The 25000-nt window shown below is 33.5% G+C and overlaps 13 protein-coding genes and 11 non-coding genes across 24 annotated transcripts; 11 read left to right on the top strand and 13 right to left on the bottom strand. All coding sequences in view use genetic code 11, as the record gives it.

Annotated features, from left to right (window-relative positions):
- Window positions 1-513: 513 nt before the first annotated feature.
- Window positions 514-584, top strand: trnG-UCC. Its single transcript has one exon. It is a non-coding gene; the product is annotated as a tRNA-Gly (tRNA).
- Window positions 585-671: 87 nt separating this feature from the next.
- trnfM-CAU lies at window positions 672-745 on the bottom strand. Its single transcript has one exon. It is a non-coding gene; the product is annotated as a tRNA-Met (tRNA).
- A 163-nt stretch (window positions 746-908) lies between these two features.
- rps14 (ribosomal protein S14) lies at window positions 909-1211 on the bottom strand. Its single transcript has one exon. The coding sequence runs from the start codon at window positions 1209-1211 to the stop codon at window positions 909-911; it is 303 nt and encodes a 100-aa protein (YP_013613210.1).
- A 107-nt stretch (window positions 1212-1318) lies between these two features.
- psaB (photosystem I P700 apoprotein A2) lies at window positions 1319-3523 on the bottom strand. Its single transcript has one exon. It carries the CDS (start codon window positions 3521-3523, stop codon window positions 1319-1321), a length of 2205 nt encoding a protein of 734 aa, YP_013613209.1.
- A 25-nt stretch (window positions 3524-3548) lies between these two features.
- Window positions 3549-5801, bottom strand: psaA (photosystem I P700 apoprotein A1). Its single transcript has one exon. It carries the CDS (start codon window positions 5799-5801, stop codon window positions 3549-3551), a length of 2253 nt encoding a protein of 750 aa, YP_013613208.1.
- A 592-nt stretch (window positions 5802-6393) lies between these two features.
- ycf3 (hypothetical chloroplast RF34) lies at window positions 6394-8380 on the bottom strand. Its single transcript has 3 exons — window positions 8255-8380; window positions 7334-7561; window positions 6394-6546 (listed from the first exon to the last, which is right to left on the bottom strand). The coding sequence occupies exons 1-3, from the start codon at window positions 8378-8380 to the stop codon at window positions 6394-6396; spliced, it is 507 nt and encodes a 168-aa protein (YP_013613207.1).
- A 263-nt stretch (window positions 8381-8643) lies between these two features.
- Window positions 8644-8731, top strand: trnS-GGA. Its single transcript has one exon. It is a non-coding gene; the product is annotated as a tRNA-Ser (tRNA).
- Window positions 8732-8975: 244 nt separating this feature from the next.
- On the bottom strand, window positions 8976-9581 carry rps4 (ribosomal protein S4). Its single transcript has one exon. It carries the CDS (start codon window positions 9579-9581, stop codon window positions 8976-8978), a length of 606 nt encoding a protein of 201 aa, YP_013613206.1.
- Window positions 9582-9860: 279 nt separating this feature from the next.
- trnT-UGU lies at window positions 9861-9933 on the bottom strand. The gene has a single exon. It is a non-coding gene; the product is annotated as a tRNA-Thr (tRNA).
- Window positions 9934-10713: 780 nt separating this feature from the next.
- trnL-UAA lies at window positions 10714-11320 on the top strand. The gene is made up of 2 exons: window positions 10714-10750; window positions 11271-11320. It is a non-coding gene; the product is annotated as a tRNA-Leu (tRNA).
- A 428-nt stretch (window positions 11321-11748) lies between these two features.
- trnF-GAA lies at window positions 11749-11821 on the top strand. Its single transcript has one exon. It is a non-coding gene; the product is annotated as a tRNA-Phe (tRNA).
- Window positions 11822-12511: 690 nt separating this feature from the next.
- ndhJ (NADH-plastoquinone oxidoreductase subunit J) lies at window positions 12512-12988 on the bottom strand. Its single transcript has one exon. The coding sequence runs from the start codon at window positions 12986-12988 to the stop codon at window positions 12512-12514; it is 477 nt and encodes a 158-aa protein (YP_013613205.1).
- A 52-nt stretch (window positions 12989-13040) lies between these two features.
- ndhK (NADH-plastoquinone oxidoreductase subunit K) lies at window positions 13041-13898 on the bottom strand. The gene has a single exon. It carries the CDS (start codon window positions 13896-13898, stop codon window positions 13041-13043), a length of 858 nt encoding a protein of 285 aa, YP_013613204.1.
- On the bottom strand, window positions 13778-14140 carry ndhC (NADH-plastoquinone oxidoreductase subunit 3). Its single transcript has one exon. It carries the CDS (start codon window positions 14138-14140, stop codon window positions 13778-13780), a length of 363 nt encoding a protein of 120 aa, YP_013613203.1.
- Window positions 14141-14372: 232 nt separating this feature from the next.
- On the bottom strand, window positions 14373-15043 carry trnV-UAC. Its single transcript has 2 exons — window positions 15005-15043; window positions 14373-14407 (listed from the first exon to the last, which is right to left on the bottom strand). It is a non-coding gene; the product is annotated as a tRNA-Val (tRNA).
- A 178-nt stretch (window positions 15044-15221) lies between these two features.
- On the top strand, window positions 15222-15293 carry trnM-CAU. The gene has a single exon. It is a non-coding gene; the product is annotated as a tRNA-Met (tRNA).
- On the top strand, window positions 15228-15286 carry trnT-GGU. Its single transcript has one exon. It is a non-coding gene; the product is annotated as a tRNA-Thr (tRNA).
- A 141-nt stretch (window positions 15294-15434) lies between the features above and the next one.
- atpE (ATP synthase CF1 epsilon subunit) lies at window positions 15435-15836 on the bottom strand. The gene has a single exon. It carries the CDS (start codon window positions 15834-15836, stop codon window positions 15435-15437), a length of 402 nt encoding a protein of 133 aa, YP_013613202.1.
- On the bottom strand, window positions 15833-17329 carry atpB (ATP synthase CF1 beta subunit). Its single transcript has one exon. It carries the CDS (start codon window positions 17327-17329, stop codon window positions 15833-15835), a length of 1497 nt encoding a protein of 498 aa, YP_013613201.1.
- An 814-nt stretch (window positions 17330-18143) lies between these two features.
- On the top strand, window positions 18144-19592 carry rbcL (ribulose 1,5-bisphosphate carboxylase/oxygenase large subunit). The gene has a single exon. The coding sequence runs from the start codon at window positions 18144-18146 to the stop codon at window positions 19590-19592; it is 1449 nt and encodes a 482-aa protein (YP_013613200.1).
- Window positions 19593-20693: 1101 nt separating this feature from the next.
- On the top strand, window positions 20694-23352 carry trnK-UUU. Its single transcript has 2 exons — window positions 20694-20730; window positions 23313-23352. It is a non-coding gene; the product is annotated as a tRNA-Lys (tRNA).
- Window positions 21453-22970, top strand: matK (maturase K). The gene has a single exon. The coding sequence runs from the start codon at window positions 21453-21455 to the stop codon at window positions 22968-22970; it is 1518 nt and encodes a 505-aa protein (YP_013613199.1).
- A 266-nt stretch (window positions 23353-23618) lies between the features above and the next one.
- Window positions 23619-24680, top strand: psbA (photosystem II protein D1). Its single transcript has one exon. The coding sequence runs from the start codon at window positions 23619-23621 to the stop codon at window positions 24678-24680; it is 1062 nt and encodes a 353-aa protein (YP_013613198.1).
- Window positions 24681-24923: 243 nt separating this feature from the next.
- Window positions 24924-24998, top strand: trnH-GUG. The gene has a single exon. It is a non-coding gene; the product is annotated as a tRNA-His (tRNA).
- The last annotated feature ends 2 nt before the right edge of the window (window positions 24999-25000 follow it).

The following is a 25000-nucleotide window of genomic DNA, read 5'->3' as shown; positions in this document are numbered from 1 at the left end:
AAAAAACGAAATGACCCCTCCCCCAGAATTCTTTCGGATTGTCAGGCACATTAAAAAAACGGAATAGATAAGTCCCTAAAAATAAAGAAAACTATAACACATTATAGGGAGGGGTCAAATCTTCATTGATATAAAAGATATAGCTTATTATCTTATATATATATATATAGTATAATTTGTAAATAACTAAAACTTTTATATTATTAAAGTAAATAAAAATATTCTATATATAAATATTTTATAGAATCATAATTTTAATTCGATTCTATAGATATATAGAAAAAAATAATATATAATAATAGAATTATGAATTATTGATTGAAATTTATATCAAAAAAGAATATATAATAATAATAATATCGGAATTCTTAATAGAAACTAATATTTATTAAAAAAAAATATATCTATATTAGAAAAGAATATGCATTATATACATTTCTTTTGAATTTTCCCTAATAGAGTATCAGACCCATCTCTGTACAAATAGAATCACATATCAAGCACAAAAAAAATGCGGATATAGTCGAATGGTAAAATTTCTCTTTGCCAAGGAGAAGACGCGGGTTCGATTCCCGCTATCCGCCTCCACTTAGTTATGTATTTTATAGTCATAGTATGAAAAATGGTATAGAATTGACTCCCCCCCTTTTTTTCTTCTTGAACCCTTGTTTTTGCGGAGACGGGATTTGAACCCGTGACCTCAAGGTTATGAGCCTTGCGAGCTACCAAGTTGCTCTACTCCGCGATAAGGATAATAATTTATAACTAATGGACAAAAAAAAGATTAAACGGGTCCCTCTACCATATCTGTACAAATAGAATAAACCATTTATACAGAACGGTAAAGGGACCCACCTATGATCACTGATAATAAAAATGAATAAAAAAATGAAGAGAATTTGGAATCCTTACCAACTGGATCTTGTTGCACCCGGCAAGAAACCTGCATGAACCATTTCACGAAGTATGTGTCCAGATAATCCAAAGTCTCGATAATTAGCTCTCGGTCTTCCGGTCGAAAAACAACGTCGATGTAAACGTATAGGTGCACTATTACGCGGTAGTGATTCTAATTTTCCATGAATTTCCCATTTATCAATTAACGACGGAACTTTGCTTATTTCTTTTTTTGAGGATCGACGAATCAAATGATATTTTTGTTCCAATTTTTGTCTCTTCTTCTCCCTCTGAATCACACTTTTCCTTGCCATAATGGTTGATTTCTTATTAGTATCAATTATAGAAGTCACATCCTAGATGTATAAATGGCTTCCCCTTTCCATAGAAGGAAATTACATTATTGCCGGATATTCTACAATTAACCAAATTTGCCCGATGTAGAGGCAATCAAGAAGGCTGCATAAGTAAATATATAACCTACGGAAAAGTGGGCTAGTCCAACCAATCTTGCTTGCACAATGGAAAGAGCCACTGGTTTATCTCTCCATCGAATCAAATTAGCCAAAGGTGTGCGTTCATGAGCCCATGCTAAAGTTTCAATCAATTCCTGCCAATATCCGCGCCAAGAAATTAAGAACATAAATCCGGTAGCCCAAACAAGATGTCCAAACAAGAACATCCACGCCCAGACTGATAAACTATTCATACCAAAAGGGTTATATCCATTGATAAGTTGGGAAGAGTTCAACCATAGATAATCTCTTAACCATCCCATCAAATAGGTAGAAGATTCATTAAACTGTGAAACATTACCCTGCCATAGTGTAATGTGTTTCCAATGCCAATAAAAAGTAACCCATCCAATGGTATTTAACATCCAGAAAACTGCCAAATAAAATGCGTCCCAAGCCGAAATATCACAAGTACCACCTCGTCCGGGACCATCGCAAGGAAAACTATAACCAAAATCTTTTTTATCTGGCATTAACTTTGAACCACGTGCATCCAAAGCACCTTTTACTAAGATCAATGTAGTTGTATGTAAACCAAGAGCAATAGCATGATGAACCAAGAAGTCTCCAGGCCCTATTGTTAAGAATAGAGAATTACTATTCTCATTAACAGCATTTAACCAACCAGGCAACCATATGCTTCGTCCCGCATTGAACGCTGGACTGTTCGTTGAAGATAAAAGTACATCGAACCCATAGGAAGTTTTACCATGAGCAGATTGTATCCATTGGGCAAATATAGGTTCGATCAAGATTTGTTTCTCCGGAGTACCAAAAGCAAGCATGACATCATTATGGACATAAAGTCCCAGAGTATGGAAACCCAGAAAGAGGCTAGCCCAACTTAAGTGGGATATGATAGCTTCTTTATGGTCTAAAATTCTTGCCAAAACATTATCTTCATTCTGTTCTGGATTATAATCTCTAATAAAAAAGATAGCTCCATGAGCAAAAGCCCCTGTCATAATGAAGCCTGCTATATATTGATGATGAGTATATAACGCAGCTTGAGTAGTAAAGTCTTGTGCTATAAATGCATAAGCGGGTAAAGAGTACATGTGTTGAGCTACCAAGGAAGTAATAACCCCTAAAGAGGCTAGAGCAAGACCTAATTGAAAATGAATTGAATTATTGATTGTGTCATAAAGACCCTTATGTCCACGCCCCAATCTACCCCCCGGAGGAGTATGTGCTTCTAAAAGATCTTTTATACTGTGACCAATCCCGAAGTTTGTTCTATACATATGGCCAGCAACTAGAAAAATAAATGCAATAGCTAAATGATGATGTGCAATATCGGTTAGCCATAAACTTTGAGTTTGCGGATGGAATCCCCCGAGAAGTGTTAGAATAGCAGTTCCTGCTCCTTGAGAGGTACCAAATATATGACTATTGGAATCCGGGTTTTGAGCATAAAGATTCCACTGACCTGTAAAAAATGGACCTAATCCTTCGGGGTGTGGCAATACATTTAATAAATTATTCCATCGAACGTTTTCCCCTCTGGATCCTGGAATAGCGACATGGACTAAATGACCTGTCCAAGCCAAGGAACTAACTCCGAATAGTCCTGACAAATGATGATTAAGGCGGGATTCGGCATTTTTAAACCACGAAACGCTCGGTTTCCATTTTGGTTGCAGGTGTAACCAACCCGCCATTAAAGATATAGTAGAAAGAAATAATAGAAAAAGAGCTCCAGTATAAAGATCTCCATTAGTACGTAAACCAATTGTATACCACCACTGATAAACACCAGAATAGGCTATATTAACTGGGCCTAGAGCACCCCCTCGAGTAAAAGCTTCTATAGCCGGTTGACCAAAATGAGGATCCCAAATTGCATGAGCAATAGGTCTTACATGTAAAGGATCCTGTACCCATGCCTCAAAATTCCCTTGCCAAGCTACATGAAACAAATTCCCGGAAGTCCACAGAAAAATTATTGCTAATTGCCCGAAATGAGAAGCAAAAATATTCTGATAAAGACGTTCCTCAGTAATATCATCATGACTTTCGAAGTCATGTGCGGTAGCAATACCAAACCAAATACGACGAGTAGTGGGGTCTTGAGCTAAGCCTTGACTAAACCTTGGAAATCTTAATGCCATAATGATTTTCAAATCCTCCTAGCTATTATCCTACTGCAATAATTCTTGCTAAGAAGAATGCCCATGTTGTGGCAATTCCACCTAGAAGGTAATGTGTTACTCCTACAGCACGTCCCTGTACAATGCTCAAGGCTCTAGGCTGAGTAGCAGGAGCAACTTTTAATTTATTATGAGCCCAAACAATGGATTCAATAAGTTCTTGCCAATAACCACGCCCGCTGAATAGAAACATTAAACTAAAAGCCCATATAAAATGGGCACCCAAGAAAAAAAGACCATATGCAGATAATGAAGAACCATAAGACTGAATTACCTGGGATGCCTGCGCCCATAAGAAATCACGGAGCCACCCATTAATGGTAATGGAACTCTGCGCAAAATTGCCTCCTGTGATATGAGTTACTATCCCTTGATCACTTATACTACCCCAAACATCTGACTGCATTTTCCAACTGAAATGGAATATTACTACCGAAATGGAATTGTACATCCAAAATAGTCCTAAGAAGACATGATCCCAAGCGGATACTTGGCATGTCCCCCCTCTTCCAGGTCCATCACAAGGGAAACGAAAACCTAGATTTGCTTTATCCGGTATCAATCGTGAGCTACGAGCAAATAGAACACCCTTTAGAAGTATCAATACTGTTACATGAATTGTAAATGCATGAATATGATGGACCAAAAAATCGGCTGTTCCTAATGGAATCGGTAACAAAGCAACTTTACCGCCCACTGATACTAAATTATCACCTCCCCAAGTCAAACTGGTACTTGTTGTTGCACCGGGGGCCGTTGTGCCTGGTGCTAAAGCATGGGTATTTTGTATCCATTGAGCAAAGACGGGTTGTAATTGTATAGCGGTATCAGAAAACATATCTTGAGGGCGCCCTAAAGCGCTCATGGTATCATTATGAATATACAAACCAAAACTGTGAAAGCCTAAAAATATACATACCCAGTTAAGATGTGATATGATTGCATCGCGATGTCTAAGGACACGATCTAATAGATCGTTGTATCGAATAGTCGGATCATAGTCTCTTACCATAAAAATAGCTGCATGCGCAGCAGCACCAACTATGAGAAATCCACCAATCCACATGTGATGTGTAAACAATGAAAGTTGTGTACCATAGTCAGTAGCTAGGTATGGATAAGGAGGCATAGAATACATATGGTGAGCTACAACAATGGTCAAAGAGCCTAACATAGCTAGGTTAATAGATAATTGAGCATGCCATGACGTTGTTAGGATCTCATATAGACCTTTATGACCCTGGCCCGTAAATGGACCCTTATGTGCCTCTAAAATATCTTTTATACTGTGACCAATACCCCAGTTGGTCCTATACATGTGACCCGCTATCAAGAAAAGAATTGCAATAGCTAAATGATGGTGTACAATATCGGTCAGCCATAGACCTCCAGTTACTGGATCTAATCCCCCACGAAAAGTCAGAAATTCTGCGTATTTTGACCAATTCAAGGTGAAAAATGGGGTAGCTCCCTCGGCAAAACTTGGATAAATTTGAGCCAAAAGATCCCGATTCAGGATAAATTCATGAGGAAGTGGGATTTCTTTGGGATCTACTGCAGCATTTAGAAATTGGTTAATTGGTAAAGATACATGTATTTGATGTCCTGCCCAAGAAAGAGAGCCCAATCCTAGTAACCCTGTCAAATGGTGATTCAACATAGATTCCACATCTTGGAACCAAGCCAATTTTGGAGCAGCTTTGTGATAATGGAACCAACCAGCAAAAAGCATTAAGGCTGCAAAGACCAATGCACCAATTGCGGTACAATAGAGTTGTAATTCATTAGTTATTCCAGATGCTCTCCAAATCTGAAAAAAACCAGAGGTTATTTGTATTCCTCGGAACCCTCCCCCTACATCACCATTTAATATTTCTTGGCCCACTATTGGCCAAACCACCTGAGCACTAGGCCTAATGTGAGTAGGATCACTTAACCATGCTTCATAATTGGAAAAACGAGCACCATGAAAATACATGCCACTCAGCCAAAGAAAGATGATAGAGAGTTGGCCGAAATGGGCACTAAAAACTTTTCGGGAAATCTCCTCCAAATCACTAGTATGGCTATCAAAATCATGAGCGTCAGCATGTAGGTTCCAGATCCAAGTAGTAGTATCAGGTCCCTTAGCTATTGTTCTTGAGAAATGACCAGGTTTTGCCCATTCCTCGAAAGAAGTTTTTATGGGATCCCTATCTACCAAAATTTTTACTTCTGGTTCCGGTGAACGAATAATCATTGAGTCCTCCTCTTTCCAGACAACACATACAAAGAGACCTGCCAACAGAAAACAGAATTAGTGAACTTATGAGAGATGTTTATATTGAGTTTTGCTATCTCCCATCTATCTATTTTCTATTTTCTTTAATTAAATCTATTTTCTTTAGTTATTCACTAGAACAATTATGATCTCGAAGTTAATCCGGGGCAAGTGTTCGAATCTATTATGACATAGTAGTGAGGCGCTCAACGGACCTTTTTTTTGAACCTTCTAAGACTTTTTGCGAACTTTGAAAGGAAGTTAAATAATTTTTTGTGCAGCCTAATCGAATATATTCAGATTTTACTCAGAAGTTCCTAGATCGAACTAATTTTACTTTTTTTTTATATAGACAGTATTATTTTGTACTTAATTTTTTAAATTATAAGAGATATAATTAAATTCTGTGATTGGTCGTTCCCATAGAAATTCTTTTTTTATTTGATTGATGGGGACAACAAACAATAAATTATAACAAATTAAATATATCTATATCTATATAGATATAGATATATATAGATATATATAATTTAAGAAAAAAATATAAGAAAAATAAATAAACAGAGTGTTTTTATTCAAAACGCCCTGTGATCTTCAACCAATTCTGTGCTTCAATATAATTACCAGGGGTAAGGGCTATAGCTTGTTTCCAATATTCAGCGGCTTGATTAAACCAAGATTCCGCAACTTCCGAGTCTCCCTGTCGAATGGCCTGTTCTCCTCGGTCGGAATAGGTGAGTCAATTCCTTTCCTTAGAACCGTACTTGAGAATTTCCTGACTCATACGGCTCAGCAGTCAATTCTTTTTTTTTCTATTTTTTTTAAGTTAACTAAAAGAAAAAAAAGAAGTTATTAACATGAGTTTCAAACTTGAATTTTGACTAATAAAGAATTTCAAGAATCTCATCTTTTTTTAGTTTTATCTTTTCTCCTACCTTCAGAAAAAGGAAGAAAGCATTCGAATTAACACCCTCATTCTAATTTTCTGAAAAGTAACTATCTCGATTATATATATATCATATATTTTTCTATATGATATATCCATTTCTATAGAATCTTGGAAAAAGTATTTTCTTTCTTATAAAGAAAAGGCTTTCTATCTTTGGGATTTGATACTACACCGCTGCTAAAAAAATCAGGGGATCCACTTTATTACATAAGCGGTTTCCTTACTTTTCTATCATGAGATAAGTAAGCAGTTTTTATTGTATCGGCTCAAAACCGTGTTAATTGATCTTTACGATGCTTCCTTTATCAATTAGATCTTTTATCCATAGAAAAAGCGGGTATCTAGGCATATCTATTTCTTCATATTTTGTTTGACTTCTATGAAGTTTCTTTCTTTGCTACAGCTGATAAAAATCGTTGTTTTGGACGATATATGTATATGTAGAAAGCCTTTTTTTTTTTCTAGTATTTTTATATAGATATATATTAGATATATATATATTAGTATGTGTGTATTTTTGCTTGTTCGTTTCTTTTTCTTTCTATATTGGAGATAGTCGCACGTAATGACAGATCACGGCCATATTATTAAAAGCTTGGGGTAAGAATGGGTTTCGTTCGAGCGCCCTAAAATAATATTCCAAAGCTTTTGTATGTTCCCCGTTACTTGTGTGGATAAGGCCTATGTTATAAAGTATATAACTTCGATCATAGGGATCAATTTCCAGTCGCATAGCCTCATAATAATTCTGTAAAGCTTCCGCATAATTTCCTTCAGATTGAGCTGACATCCGTTACGGTCGTCATTCGGTTCAAAGAATCTCCGCTCCAAAACCGTACGTGAAATTTTCATCTCATACGGCTCCTCCCTTATATATGTAATGATAAAAATACATAGAATCCAAAAAGATTTTAGTATTCTCATTATCAACTGAACAGGGCTAGTGTTTTTATAACAAATCTCTAGCCAACCTTCCTATAAAAAATTCTTCCTTAACATTAAGTATCTTGGTACTGGATAAAAAGACAGTAACTTCAACAATTTCTTTGTCCTCAACGCTGCTTAGTTTCCCGGAATTATTCACTTCAAAAATATTCGATGGTTATACGGGTATCCAAAATACGAACGAGATGGATGTTTATTGTCCCAACCATTCTTGTTTGTCCCAATCCCAATAAGATATGGAAGGATATATATACAAATATATACAAAACAAAGTTTTCGTGTTGTCGATTCCTAAGCGTAGTGCTTCTTTCCCCATGCTGCCTATCGGTACTAGTAGGTTAGGGTTGACCTAACCCCATAAGTATAACCTTTCGCTTTATACTAGAAACCTGAAATTCAAGCATATGAGGCTGCATTAATCGAGGATACACGACAGAAGGAATTAATTGTTTTTTTTTACAAATTTCACCTTCAGCAAGCGTGGTTTTTTTTTCATTTTTTTACCGATTTCGGTTAAATATATATATATACAAATCGCACCATCTCTGTAATAAGTGAATGCCTTTTTTTCTCCCGAAGTTGTCGGAATTATTCGTAATAAGATATTGGCTACAATTGAAAAGGTCTTGTCAATAAAATTTTCATTTATCCGAGATCTAGGCATAGGTATAAATTCATTCTATAATTAAATTATTTATCGTGTGAGAAATAAATCAATCCCACAAATACACAAATAAAGGAATTGTACAATACAGTGCGAAATAACGTAAAAACAGATTCATTAATCCAATTGGTTTATCCTAAGGCTTTGTAGGAGGGTTTTTCTAATTTTTATCTTTCTATTTTTTTAGTTTGGATAGGTTTTATGCATTTATCAAAAATATGAATGAATTCACTATTCACCCGGTTTCTGGACATCATTATGTAGGAGAGATGGCCGAGTGGTTCAAGGCGTAGCATTGGAACTGCTATGTAGGCTTTTTGTTTACCGAGGGTTCGAATCCCTCTCTTTCCGAATCTTTAACAAATTAATCAATATTACCCATCACAATGTTTCAAATAACAATGCATACCATTATTTCCAATTTTTTGATATGGACTCTCTATTCCTAATTTTTTCGGTAATATAAAAAAGAGTGGAAAAAGTGAGCAAGGAATTAAAATTTTCCTATATCCATGTCTATGATATATGAATCATGTCTATGATATATGAATGTCGGAAAATCCTCGGATAAAAACTCTTGTTATTTTAGTTAGGTTTAAGTCTGACGAGAATAATATTCTACGACCAGTAATTCATTTATTTTCAAACCAACCCATTTATTATCTATTATTTGATTGATTAATCCTTTATATTGGAATGGGTGAAGAGTCAAATGATTTGGCAATTTATCACGGGGGGCTGAATCAAGATAATTTTGAATCAGAGTTTTAGATTTTTGTTCATCCTTCGCTGTAATAATATCTTGAGGTTTGCAACGATAACTTGGTATATCTACTATACGACCATTAACTAAAACATGTCTATGGTTAATTAGTTGGCGGGCTTGAGGAATCGTCGCAGCCATACCCAATCGAAAAAGTATGTTATCCAAGCGCATTTCAAGTAGTTGTAATAAAACCTGACCAGTTGATCCTTTAGCTTTTCCGGCGATACGGACGTATTTAAGCAATTGTCGTTCTGTAAGACCATAATGAAAACGCAATTTTTGTTTTTCTTCTAAACGAATACGATATTGAGATTTTTTACTGGATCGCGATTGATTTCTAAGTTCGCTTTTGACTGTTAGCTTTTTACGAGTTAGTCCTGGTAAAGACCCCAGACGGCGTATTTTTTTGAAACGAGGTCCTCTGTAACGTGACATAAAGACTCCTTTTTTTATGGAAAATCCAATCTTATAAATCAAAATTAAAACTAAACTAAATGAAAAATATTATAAATGAAGCGAAATTCACTAAAGTATTATACTAAAAAGAATAATTCAATTCATTTTTTCAATATCCGAACTTTATTCTATTGTATATAAAAAAAATAGAAAAAAAGTAGGTTCTTTTGTTGATTTGTTCCACAGAGATCAAACTCTCTGCATTTTTTTTTAAAGAAATTCTTAATTATGTAACAAAATAAAAAACAAATTGAGAAAAGCCGGCTATCGGATTCGAACCGATGACCATCGCATTACAAATGCGATGCTCTAACCTCTGAGCTAAGCGGGCTAACATAGCCAAAATTGCGTATGCATCGGAATTTCATAAACTGCTGGGATCTTAGTTATTAATTGTTAGTTATTTATAAGATAATTCAAATTAATACGAACACAGAAAAAATATAGTGTCGATCCAATATTTAATATTTATTTGATTTAGTACATAACATAGTATATAACATGAAGTGCAAGATAAGGATTAATAATATATTAATTAATATATAATATTTCGACAGATTTATCAAATCTATATCTATATATATATAGATAGAATATTATTATTTTAAATTAAAATATGTATAATCTATATAATTATACATTAGAATTATAAGATATTTTATTATTATATATTGGATTATTAAAAAATATATATATTAAAATGAAAGTAAATTTGAGTAAGTAACTAGGAATTCAATATTTCGAAATGAATTCGACATTAAAAGAAAATAATGGTTTTTTATGGCCATTAAATTCATTTTAGTTATATTAATTCTATATGAATAAATGGATTATTTATTAAACAAAAAAAGGAAAGAAAAAGAAAAGTCCAACCCAGATAATAATTAAAGATTCCCATGTTTTCATTCGGAAAAAGATAAAAAACTAAGATGAAAAAAAAAAAGAATCGACCATTCGAGTATTCAAAATTAAATAAAAAAATAATAGAAGTAGGGGCATATAATATAAATAGATATATGGTATATATCTGTGTATATTGAATTCTGAATACTTACATAATAGAATCATCTAAAATTCAATGAAATAATGGAATCTAAAATAAATAAAAGAGGGGGATATGGCGAAATTGGTAGACGCTACGGACTTAATTGGATTGAGTCTTGGTATGGAAACTTACCAAGTGAGAACTTTCAAATTCAGAGAAACCCTGGAATTCACAATGGGCAATCCTGAGCCAAATCCTGTTTTCCGAAAAGAAATAAAAGTTTAAAAAGTGATAATAAAAAAGGGATAGGTGCAGAGACTCAATGGAAGCTGTTCTAACAAATGGAAAAGATGTGAATCAAATCAATTCAAAGTTGAAGAAAAGATGGAATATTCATTGATCAAATCATTCACTCCATCATAATCTGATAGATCCTTTGAAGAACTGATCAATCAGACGAGAATAAAGATAGAGTCCTATTCTACATGTCAATACTGACAACAATGAAATATGTGAATCAAATCAATTCAAAGTTGAAGAAAAGATGGAATATTCATTGATCAAATCATTCACTCCATCATAATCTGATAGATCCTTTGAAGAACTGATCAATCAGACGAGAATAAAGATAGAGTCCTATTCTACATGTCAATACTGACAACAATGAAATTTATAGTAAGAAGAAAATCCGTCGACTTTAGAAATCGTGAGGGTTCAAGTCCCTCTATCCCCAACCAAAGGGCCTCTTTAACTTTCAAATTCTTTTTCCTATATCCTCTCTGTCTTTAAGTCGTTATTTATGTGTTTTATTCCATTTATTCTTTCACAAAGAAATTGGAATTTTTCTTTTTCTTATCATAATTAGGAGTCACAAGTTTTGGAATATATAGAGCATCTTTGAAATATGTAATTATTTGTGTGAAACACGTATAATTTTTTTTATGATAATAAAAAAAATGAATATCTTATTTTTGAGCAAGGAATCCTCATATGCATGATTAACGATACAAAATAATTACTATTACTGAAACTTACTTATAATAATGAAACTTACTTATAATTTTTAATTTTTTGTCTTTTTTTACTTAGTTTACTTAGATTCATTGACATATACTCTAGTAATCTTTTAAAATAAAAGATGAGGCTTATGCGTCAAGAATGGTCGGGATAGCTCAGCTGGTAGAGCAGAGGACTGAAAATCCTCGTGTCACCAGTTCAAATCTGGTTCCTGGCACATGATTCATTTGTATGAGTATCTATTCCCCATACTCATTTAAATGAATATGGGGAATAGATAATTAAAAGAATAGATGCTTTTTTTTAGGGATATTCGTTGTATATATATAAGAAATTCTTTATTTATTTTGTTTCCCTTTTTCTGCGCTCTAAAAGTTAATATTTCCATAATATTCGAATGGTTTAATTAGTTGGTTCAAAGACCTCCTAAAAGTCTAGTCTAAGAGAGTTCAGGGGTGGAATTGGAATAGTCAAAATTAATCTTATAGATGGATTACACAAATAGAATTTAGCCCATTTCTTTGTTTTTTTATATTTCCATATTATTCATCTCCTTTGATGTTACTTTTTCTTTTTCGTGGCCATATAATTGATGTTGATGTGTACGTTATATAGTTCATGATAACGAATTTTTGCAGTTCATCCTATTTATGGGCTTGGCTGATACGAAATAATAAGTATTGTTCATATTTTAGAATCTCAAAGAACCCCTATTTTGAAATACCTACATTATTATCTTATTTATGAATTTGGTGATTTATGACATACATAAAAATAGATGAATTAGACTTCCATTATTCTGTCTGATTTAACTTCAATAACTTTGTCTGATCTATAAGAGAATATACAGCTATTCCTTGAATATCAAGGGTTGCAGAAGTGTGGATTAGTTTATTATTTTTATCATTTAGTGAGCATCTTGGATTTCATAAAAATTTGGGGCGATATAATCTTTACGCAAAGGCCATCCTATCCAACTTTCAGGCATTAAAATACGTCTCAGACGCGGATGATTATCATAAGAAATTCCCAACATATCATAAGATTCCTTTTCTTGAAAATCCGCACTTTTCCAAACCCAGAAAATAGAAGGAATTCTGGGATTTTTTCTTGCGACAAATATTTTTATGCATACCTCTTCGGGTTGATCTATACCATACTCTATTCTCGTAAGATGATATACACTAGCTAATAGTCCTCCTGGTGCTACATCATAGGCACATTGGGAACGTAGATAATTGTAACCATATACATATAAAATGACAGCAATAGAATGCCAATCCTCGGGCTTTATTTGTAAAGTCTCTATTCCTTGGTAATCGAAACCCAATGATCTATGAATTAATCCATGTTTGACTAAACAAGAAGACAAACGACCTTGCATTTTTTACTTCTCCTTTATTTTTTTTTAGGAATTTGGTATTAGTATTTCCTATTTACATTACGATGAAATTAAAAAAAATAGGAATTGCCACTTTCTTATTGTACTTTAAAAAAATGTGACAGACAGTATCTCTGACAGTAGATGGCGGTTGATAGAAGAATTCTTGACCATAATTGCCCGTATGAGTACTGCATCCAACATGAAACTTGTGGTTGGTAGTAAAACATCTATTCTCTCGTTGAGAACTCATTTGATCTTCATAGATTTCTCGAGATATTTTCTTACGAAGTTTTGTTATAGCATCTATGATGGCTTCCGGTTTAGGTGGACAGCCCGGCAAATAGACATCCACAGGAATTAACTTATCCACGCCCCGAACAGTACTATAAGAATCGGTACTAAACATCCCCCCCGTAATTGTACAGGCTCCCATAGCAATAACATATTTTGGTTCGGGCATTTGTTCATATAATCGAACTAAAGAAGGAGCCATTTTCATAGTTACGGTGCCCGCTGTTAAAATTAGGTCTGCCTGCCTAGGACTCGATCGTGGTACTAGTCCATAACGATCAAAGTCGAATCGTGATCCTATTAATGAAGCAAATTCAATGAAGCAACAACTGGTACCATAGAGAAGCGGCCATAAACTGGATAATCTTGACCAATTTGAAAGATCATTTAATGTAGTAGAAATGACTGAATTTTTGGTTGTTTGATCAAGTAAGGGAAACTCAATGGAATTCATAATTGTCTCAATGTTTTTTTTTTTATTGTCTAAATAGTCAATAATTAAGACCATTCTAATGCTCCCTTTCGCCATGCATAAACTGAACCAACAATTAGTATAAGCACGAATATGAAAGCTTCTATAAATACGGATACCCCTAATACATCTAAACTCATTGCCCATGGATAAAGAAAAACCGTTTCAACATCAAAAACAACAAAAATGAGAGCAAATATATAATAACGAATTCGAAATTGTAACCAAGCATCGCCTATTGGTTCTATTCCCGATTCATAACTAGAAAGTTTCTCCGGTCCCTTGTTAATCGGGGCTAAAATTCCAGAAATTAGAAATGCCAAAATAGGAATAAAACTGGATATTATTAGAAATGTCCAAAAAATATCATATTCATAAAGCAGAAACATAAACGTACTCCCCTGAATGTGGAAAATATACCCGATTAGTATTAATAATTACTCTAAAGTCTAAATTTTATTCTACTAGTATATAAATATACTAATATTAGTATTATTCTATCGAATATTTATATGTTCTGATAGAAATTATCAAATTCTTTCTATTCTATATATTATTTACTAATAGTATTAGTAATGAGATAGATTCGATATTAAATATTATTAGTATCTATAGGAATATTAGGGGTATACGGACTCGAACCGTAGACCTTCTCGATAAAACAAATCAAACGGATTCTTATCAAAATGATTTGAATTGGTTTAAAAACCCAACGTGCATTTTTATTGCATTGAGCTTTTTCATTAACTGATAGAAATATCAGTTAGTCCACCATCTTTTTTCTTGACAGAAATAATAAAGAGATGATTCCTTATGCTCTTATTTATTTGGATTCTAATCTAAGAGCACTACCAAAGTGTTTCAAAGAAGGATTAGCTTGACGTAGGTCTGCTTATGGCCTAGATCAACTTAAGTTAAATGGACTCTCTATCTACCTACTCAAATTAAAATATAAGATAGGAAATGACACTTCATACACCTTAAAGTCCATAAGATAAAGATAGGGAGAAAAGATCATTTTTTTGAGGTCCCTATACCCATTATGCCTAGCATTGACGAGAAATGGGTATTCACCTTATCAATATCTCAAATCAATGATGGATTCTGTTTTATGGCTAAACCCTTTGTTTTGTCAGGCTATTGTTCTCTTGTTTTGTTGCTTAAAAAATGGAGTAAGACATCGATTTATTACTATAAGAGAAAATCTTTTGATTACAAGATGGACTCCTCTGAAAAAAAAAACATTGGCGCTTGTGTAAACGAGGTGCTCTACCTAACTGAGCTATAGCCCTTGTGCTTATGATACATATTTTATCATAGTATGTAGATAATTTCTTGTCAAGATGAATATTACACGATCGAATCCCTTGAATGGATATTGCGTTGGTATTGCTTATAAGTAATATTTTATTTATAATCAATTGATCTGATAAATGGGTACCATCCTTTTTTGGGGGCGGTGATAAATGACCTACTTAACTCAGTGGTTAGAGTATTGCTTTCATACGGCGGGAGTCATTGGTTCAAATCCAATAGTAGGTAAGGTATAGTTAAAACTTATTAGATACCATTGACTCTGGTATCTAATAAGTTTTTCTACTACCCTTTTATTTATTTTCTATCTTTTCTTACTGTTTCATTTTCCATTTTTTAATTATTCGGATATTCGGACGCATCAACTTGTTACGAAATCACATTGATAGCCTCTACTCGTGTCCTAGCTCGTCTAAGAGCTAGATTTGCCTCAATTTTTTGTCTCTTGCCTTCAGCCTTATTCAAATTAGCTTCTGCTATTTTAAGAGTTTGCTGTGCTTCTTGTGGATCAATGTCACTACCCTTTTCCGCATCATTTACTAAAACAGTGATCTCATTATTGTTTATTCTAGCAAAACCGCCCATCAGAGCCATCATTAACCATTGGTCTTTAAGGCGTATTCTCAAAATACCTATATCTACAGCTGTGGCAATAGGCGCATGATTTGGTAATACTCCAATTTGTCCGCTATTAGTAGGTAAAATGATTTCCTTCACTTCTGAATCCCAAACAATTCGATTAGGAGTCAGTACACAAAGATTTAAAGTCATTTCTTCAATTTGCTCTCCATTTCTAAGTTCGTAGCCTTCGCAGTAGCTTCATCGATATTACCTACCAAATAAAAGGCTTGTTCAGGAAGACCATCTAATTCTCCAGAAAGAATCAATTTAAACCCTCTAATTGTTTCTGCTAGACCAACATATTTCCCCGGCGAACCTGTAAAAACTTCTGCTACGAAAAAAGGTTGTGATAAGAAACGCTCAATTTTTCGTGCTCTTGCTACAGTTAAGCGATCTTCTTCGGATAATTCGTCCAAGCCAAGAATAGCGATAATGTCCTGAAGTTCTTTGTAACGTTGTAAAGTTTGTTTAACTCTTTGTGCAGTCTCATAATGTTCTTCACCAACGATCCGAGGTTGGAGCATAGTTGACGTTGAATCTAAAGGATCTACTGCTGGATAGATACCTTTGGCCGCTAATCCTCTTGATAGTACAGTAGTAGCATCTAAATGTGCAAATGTCGTAGCAGGGGCAGGATCGGTTAAATCGTCTGCGGGTACATAAACTGCTTGAATAGAAGTTATGGACCCTTCTTTGGTAGAAGTAATTCTTTCTTGTAAAGAACCCATTTCAGTACTAAGAGTGGGTTGATAACCCACAGCAGAGGGCATTCGACCCAATAAGGCAGATACTTCAGATCCTGCTTGGACGAAGCGGAATATATTGTCGATAAATAGAAGTACATCTTGTTCGTTGACATCTCGAAAATATTCCGCCATAGTTAGGGCAGTTAAACCCACTCTCATACGAGCTCCGGGCGGTTCATTCATTTGACCGTATACTAGAGCTACTTTAGATTCTGCAATATTTTTTTCATTAATTACTCCGGATTCTTTCATTTCCATATAAAGATCATTTCCCTCACGAGTACGCTCACCTACTCCGCCAAATACAGATACACCTCCATGAGCTTTGGCAATGTTATTGATCAATTCCATAATGAGTACTGTTTTACCTACTCCGGCTCCACCGAAAAGTCCTATTTTTCCTCCACGCCGATAAGGGGCTAAAAGATCTACTACTTTTATTCCTGTTTCAAAAATAGATAATTTTGTATCTAATTGGATAAAGGCAGGCGCAGATCTATGAATGGGAGATGTTGTGCGAGTATCTACAGGACCTAAATTATCAATAGGCTCTCCAAGTACGTTGAAAATTCGTCCTAGAGTTGCTCCGCCTACTGGAACACTTAAGGGAGCTCCTGTGTCAATCACTTCCATTCCTCTCATTAGACCATCTGTAGCACTCATAGCTACAGCTCTAACTCGATTATTTCCTAATAATTGCTGTACTTCACAAGTCACGTTAATTTGTTGACCAACATTATCTCGACCCTTAACTACCAAAGCGTTGTAAATATTAGGCATCTTCCCTGGGGGAAAGGCTACATCTAGTACCGGACCAATTATTTGGGCGATACGTCCCAGATTTTTTTTTTCAAGCGCAGAAACCTCAGGACCAGAAGTAGTAGGATTTATTCGCATATAAAAATATATCCATTTTTTTCCGAAAAAAAAAATTGAAATCAAAAAAAAATGTTCGATAACCAAGCAAGTTGATCGGTTAATTCAATAACAAATAAGAAATGGTAGTTAGTACTCTATTTTTTTGGTACCACCCAACCAATCCAATTAAATTGTTTACTTTTTAAATTTCAATGATTGAATTTTAAAGTTTACCTCAGTCATTTTGAAAATTTCAATTGTATAAAATCTTTCAAAAGTTTTTTTTTTCTATCATTATAGAGAATATCATCTATATTCTCTATGGAATTCGAACCTGAACCTTATTTACATTTACGATTCATTTTTTCTATCTCATTGGCTTTCTTATTTCATCAGTAGACAATTTATACTTAATTCTACTTAGCTTATTATTCTACTTAGCTTTTTTTTTTACCTTTTTTTTGTTTTCCGGGGAAAAGTATTCCTATTTTTACATCTAGGATTTACATATACAACCTATATCACCGTCAAGATCAAGAGTTCATTTTTTTTTACTTAAATTAGATATTTCGATTCCAAAATGAAAAATTAAATAAGTAAGGGGGATAATAAATTAGAAAAAAAAAAAACAAAGATTGGGTTGCGCTATACATATGAAAGAGTATACAATAATGATGTATTTGACAAATCAAATACCATCGTTTAATATTTAATTTAATAATAATGAACCTTTGGAATTTATTGATAATATTAGTGGATTATTTGTGAAAGATTCCTGTGAAGTGAAAGAAAAGATTTCACTAACTCCTAAGTGATGTCGAGTAGACCTTGTTGTTTCGAGAATTCTTAATTCGTGAGTTGTAGGGAGGGATTTATGTCACCACAAACAGAGACTAAAGCAAGTGTTGGGTTCAAAGCTGGTGTTAAAGATTATAAATTGACTTATTATACGCCTCAGTATCAAACCAAAGATACTGATATCTTGGCAGCATTCCGAGTAACTCCTCAACCTGGAGTTCCGCCTGAAGAAGCAGGTGCCGCGGTAGCTGCAGAATCTTCTACTGGTACATGGACAACTGTGTGGACTGATGGGCTTACCAGTCTTGATCGTTACAAAGGACGATGCTACCACATCGAACCTGTTGCTGGAGAAGAAAATCAATTTATTGCTTATGTAGCTTATCCCTTAGACCTTTTTGAAGAAGGTTCTGTTACTAACATGTTTACTTCCATTGTCGGTAATGTATTTGGGTTCAAGGCCCTGCGTGCTCTACGTCTGGAGGATTTGCGAATCCCTATTTCTTATGTTAAAACTTTCCAAGGTCCGCCTCATGGTATCCAAGTTGAGAGAGATAAATTGAACAAGTATGGCCGTCCCCTATTAGGATGTACTATTAAACCTAAATTGGGGTTATCTGCTAAGAATTACGGTAGAGCTGTTTATGAATGTCTTCGCGGGGGACTTGATTTTACTAAAGATGATGAAAATGTGAATTCCCAACCATTTATGCGTTGGAGAGACCGTTTCTTATTTTGTGCCGAAGCGCTTTTTAAAGCACAGGTTGAAACTGGTGAAATCAAAGGGCATTACTTGAATGCAACTGCAGGTACATGCGAAGAGATGATAAAAAGAGCTGTATTTGCCAGAGAATTAGGCGTTCCTATCATAATGCATGATTATTTAACAGGGGGATTCACTGCAAATACTAGCTTGGCTCATTATTGCCGAGATAATGGTCTACTTCTTCATATACATCGTGCAATGCATGCAGTTATAGACAGACAAAAGAATCATGGTATGCACTTTCGTGTACTAGCTAAAGCGTTACGTTTGTCTGGTGGAGATCATGTTCACTCTGGTACCGTAGTAGGTAAACTTGAAGGGGAAAGAGAAATCACTTTAGGTTTTGTTGATTTACTACGTGATGATTTTATTGAAAAAGATCGAAGTCGCGGTATTTATTTCACTCAGGATTGGGTTTCTCTACCAGGTGTTCTGCCTGTTGCTTCTGGAGGTATTCACGTTTGGCATATGCCTGCTCTGACCGAGATCTTTGGAGATGATTCTGTACTCCAATTTGGCGGAGGAACTTTAGGACATCCTTGGGGAAATGCACCCGGTGCTGTAGCTAATCGAGTAGCTCTTGAAGCATGTGTACAAGCTCGAAATGAAGGACGTGATCTTGCTCGTGAAGGTAATGAAATTATCCGTGAGGCTAGCAAATGGAGTCCTGAATTAGCTGCTGCTTGTGAAGTATGGAAGGCGATCAAATTTGAATTCGAAGCAGTAGATACAATTTAGTAATTACCGTTTTTGTTCGATTTTGTTCTATTAATTGTAATTAAACTCGGCCCAATCTTTTCCTAAAAGGATTGAGCCGAATACAATACTACAAACAATACTACAATACAAAGATACTTATTATCTAAAGATACTTATTATATATATATATATATATATATATATATATATATATTAGTTTTTGTTTTGTATTGGAATAGATTGGAATAGAAAGGTAGTAAGCAGACAATATTTTACGAAAAAAGTTAAGTTATAACAATTTCTAAGAGAAAATGCTATTTCTTTTTCTATGTGAATTTTACATATATTAATAGGGGGTTTTCTATATTTTCTTATTATTTTATTTATTTATTTCTATATTAAATTTATATATATATTTCTCTTATTTTTTTTAAGTTTTTAGTTTAGAATATAATAATTTAGAATTTGAATATAATCAAATTTATATTTAAAGAATTATGTTATAAATTTATATTTAAAGAATTATGTTATAAATAATTATAACATAATAATAATCGAATTAAAAATATTAAAAAAATGCAAAATTAATATTTCAGTAATCCATATTAATTTTTCAGTAATATTCTATTTTATCATTTTTATTTGATTCGTTTGTTTCCTCGATTGTATTCTTTTTTCAATACTAATATTGACAACAGTGTATCAAATAAATATAATCCGATCATGAATAAATTGATCAATAGACTCATGTTAAATAGATTTTTTTACTTCATCAAATGGTAGGTTCGTTGGATTTTTTGTGATACAAACAAGAAATTATTTTATTGGATTAATAATGGATAATTGATTGAATTGAAAATAAATTAAAACGAAAATTATATTAATAATATAATATAATAATAATGTATAACTATAGTAGATAAAGAAGTGGTTTATCATTTTGTTTTGAGAAAATTTTTGGTTTTATCTGTTCATTTGTATGTTGAGAATCAATTCGCCTTCAACATTTTAAGTTTTTTTTCCATTTTTTTAGTCTAATATTTAGTCTAATAAAAGAAAATATTAGACAATTCAATCTTTTATTTTTATTTTTTTTATTGCGATTGGATATACACCCGCCCTATATTTATAATTTGTATTGGGTTGCTAACTCAATGGTTGAGTACTCGGCTTTTAAGAGCGGCTCTATTTTTTACACATTTCTATGAAGCAATTGGTTCGTCCATACCATTGGTAGAGTTTGTAAAACCACGACTGATCCAGAAAGGAATGAATGGAAAAAGTAGCATGTCGTATCAATGAAGAATTCTAAAAAGATTTCATTCTTATTGGATCCGGCCCAAATTTTTGTTTGAATTATGGGCTCAGAACATAAAAATTTAGTTGGGTTTAATTAATAAAGGGATAGAGCTTGGCGGCTCCAATTATAATAGAGAAACATAAAGCAACGAGCTTTCTTTCATTTTTTTTTTTTTGAATGATTATCCCATCTAATTGTACGTTAAAAAGAGGTTAGTGCTTGATGTGGGAAAAGTTTTTCCTGTGAATGGATTATTTATTTTTGTTATGAGTCCTAACTATATAGCCATTTTCCATTATATTATATTGGGGGGTAGCTATAAATGTGTAAAAGAAAGAGTATATTGATAAAGATTTTTTTTCCAAAATCAAAAGAGCGATTGAGTTGAAAAAAAAAATAAAGGATTCCTAACTAGCTTGTTATCCTAAAACAAAAATTAGGTGGAAAAGCGATTAGAGAGAGTCCGTTGATGGGTTTTACTCGTTTTTTAGGTATCTTATATATTATATAGAATTCCCTGTTTTGACCGTATCGCACTATGTACCATTTGATAATCCAATGAATCTCTGATTCTTTGTTTGACCAAATAGACTTTTTAAATGGAGGAATATCAAGCATATTTAGAACTCCATAGATCTCGCTACCAGGACATCTTATACCCACTTTTTTTTCGGGAGTATATTTATGGACTCGCTTATGGTCATGGGTCCTTTTTTGTAGAAAATTTAGGTTATAACAATCCATTTAGTTTACTAATTGTAAAACGTTTAATTACTCGAATGTGTCAACAGACTCATTTGATCATTTTTGCTAAAGATTCTAACCAAAATCCTTTGGGGTTTTATAACAATAATTTTTATTCTCAAATAATATTAGAAGGTTTTGTTGTCGTTGTGGAGATTCTATTTTCCCTACAATTATTTATCTCTTCCTTAAAGGAATTAGAAATCGTAAAATCTTATAATAATTTGCGATCAATTCATTCTATTTTTCCCTTTTTAGAAGATAAATTTATATATTTAAATCATGAGTCAGATATACGAATACCCTATCCTATCCATCTGGAAATCTTGGTTCAAATCCTTCGATATTGGATAAAAGATGTCTCTTTCTTTCATTTATTAAGGTTGTTTTTTTATTACTATTGTAATTGGAATAGTCTTTTTACTCCAAAAAAATGGATTTCTACTTTTTTTTCAAAAAGTAATCCAAGATTTTTCTTGTTCTTATATAATTTATACGTCCGGGAATCAGAATCTATCTTTCTTTTTTTACGTAACAAATCCTCTCAGTTACGATTAAAATATTTTCACGTTTTTTTTGAGCGAATTTTGTTCTATGAAAAAATAGAATATCTTGTAGAAGTATTTACTACGGATTTTTCATATACCTTATCATTCTTCAAGGATCCTTTCATCCATTATGTTAGATATCAAGGAAAATCCATTCTGGTTTCAAAGAATACTCCTCTTTTGATAAATAAATGGAAATACTATTTTATCTATTTATGGCAATGTCATTTTGATATTTGGTCTCAATCAGTAACGATTCATATAAACCAATTATCCCAGCATTCATTTCACTTTTTGGGCTATTTTTTAAGTATTCGGCTAAATATTTCAGTGGTACGAAGTCAAATGTTGCAAAATTCATTTCTAATAAAAATTGTTATAAAAAAGCTTGATACAATAGTTCCAATTTTTCCTCTAATTAGATCATTGGCAAAAGCAAAATTTTGTAATCTATTGGGTCATCCCATTAGTAAGTCGGTTTGGGCCAATTTATCTTATTTTGATATTATTGACCGATTTTTGCGTATATGTAGACATTTTTCTCATTATTACAATGGATCTGCAAAAAAAAAGAGTTTGTATCAAATAAAATATATACTTCGGCTTTCTTGTATAAAAACTTTGGCTCGTAAGCACAAAAGTACTGTGCGCACTTTTTTGAAAAAATTAGGTTCAGAAAAATTATTGGAAGAATTCTTTACAGAAGAAGACGATATTTTTTATTTTATTTTTACAAGAACTTCTTTTACTTTGCAGAGGTTATATATAGGTCCGATTTGGTATTTGGATATTCTTTTCAAAAACGATTTGGTCAATAATTCATAATATAGAATAGCTTAGAATATTTTGTAAATCGGTGTAAATAGGTAAATCGAAATTCTTATTAAATATTAAAAAGATAAAAAAATCTATTCATTTTTTTTAGTATTTTATTAGTATTCAATAGTATTTAATATCTATAAGGATTTTGAAATGCTCATAGAGTCAGGATTCGGGGTTCATTAATTGAATATTTTACTTTCTTAGAGTCTTTCTTTTCCTAGGGAAGTAATTAAGGTTTAGATGTATGCATAGGGAAAGCCGTGTGCAATGAAAAATGCAAGCACGGCTTGGGGAGAGATTTTTTCTTGTTTTATTGTTGAATTTCATTAAAAAGAAATTATCTACTTCATCCGACTAGTTCCGGGTTCGAGTCCCGGGCAACCCACTATAATTAATATATCGAAGTTATATTGAATATACGAATTATAGCGATCTATATAAAAAAAACTTATTTTTAATGAATGAAATGAGATAAAAAAAGGAAATTCGGAGAATTCTAAATGAATAAGAGCATACTATGGATATTGGTATTGGTTGACACCGGTATATAAGTCATGTTATACTGTTGAATAACAAGCCCTAAAATTATCTAATTATAGAGAATTTTTGTGCTTGGGAGTCCCTAATGATTAAATGAACCAAGATTTTACCATGACTGCAATTTTAGAGAGACGCGAGAGCGAAAGCCTATGGGGTCGCTTCTGTAACTGGATAACTAGCACCGAAAATCGTCTTTACATTGGATGGTTTGGTGTTTTGATGATTCCTACCTTATTGACCGCAACTTCTGTATTTATTATTGCTTTTATTGCTGCCCCTCCAGTAGATATTGATGGTATTCGTGAGCCTGTTTCTGGATCTCTACTTTATGGAAACAATATTATTTCTGGTGCCATTATTCCTACTTCTGCGGCTATAGGTTTGCATTTTTATCCTATATGGGAAGCGGCATCCGTTGATGAATGGTTATACAATGGCGGTCCTTATGAACTAATTGTTCTACACTTCTTACTTGGTGTAGCTTGCTATATGGGTCGTGAGTGGGAACTTAGTTTTCGTCTGGGTATGCGTCCTTGGATTGCTGTTGCATATTCAGCTCCTGTTGCAGCGGCGACTGCTGTTTTCTTGATCTATCCTATTGGTCAGGGAAGCTTTTCAGATGGTATGCCTCTAGGAATTTCTGGTACTTTCAATTTTATGATTGTATTTCAGGCTGAGCATAATATTCTTATGCATCCATTTCACATGTTAGGTGTTGCTGGTGTATTCGGCGGCTCCCTATTCAGTGCTATGCACGGTTCCTTGGTAACTTCTAGTTTGATCAGGGAAACCACAGAAAATGAATCTGCTAATGAAGGTTACAGATTCGGTCAAGAGGAAGAAACCTACAATATTGTAGCAGCTCATGGTTATTTTGGCCGATTGATCTTCCAATATGCAAGTTTCAACAATTCTCGTTCTTTACATTTCTTCCTAGCTGCTTGGCCTGTAGTAGGTATTTGGTTTACCGCTTTAGGTATCAGCACTATGGCTTTCAATTTAAATGGTTTTAATTTCAACCAATCCGTAGTTGATAGTCAAGGTCGTGTAATTAATACCTGGGCTGATATTATTAACCGAGCTAACCTTGGTATGGAAGTAATGCATGAACGTAATGCTCATAATTTCCCTCTAGATCTAGCTGTGATTGAAGCTCCATCTATAAATGGATAAAATTTGGATGTTAAATTAAAGTAGACTAGTTTTTGAAAGTAAAGGAGAATATGAACAAAGTTCATATTGCTCCTTTACTTTTATTTTATTAGTATTAGTAGTCTAAATATTTAGAAATATTTATACATAAATTTTTAATATATTTAGCTCTTCTTTATTATTTTTCCTATCTTAGAACAAAAAAAGAATAATAATTAATAAAGGCTAAAAATTCAGGTAGAAATCTTTCTTGTATAGTATAAGGGCGGATGTAGCCAAGTGGATTAAGGCAGTGGATTGTGAATCCACCATGCGCGGGTTCAATTCCCGTCGTTCGCCCA

This window comes from Cajanus cajan, chloroplast, assembly GCF_000230855.2.
Source record: "Cajanus cajan chloroplast, complete genome".
NCBI classification, from domain to species: domain Eukaryota; kingdom Viridiplantae; phylum Streptophyta; class Magnoliopsida; order Fabales; family Fabaceae; genus Cajanus; species Cajanus cajan.
Note: the sequence above shows the minus strand (reverse complement) of the source record. Positions and strands in the feature narration are given on the sequence as shown.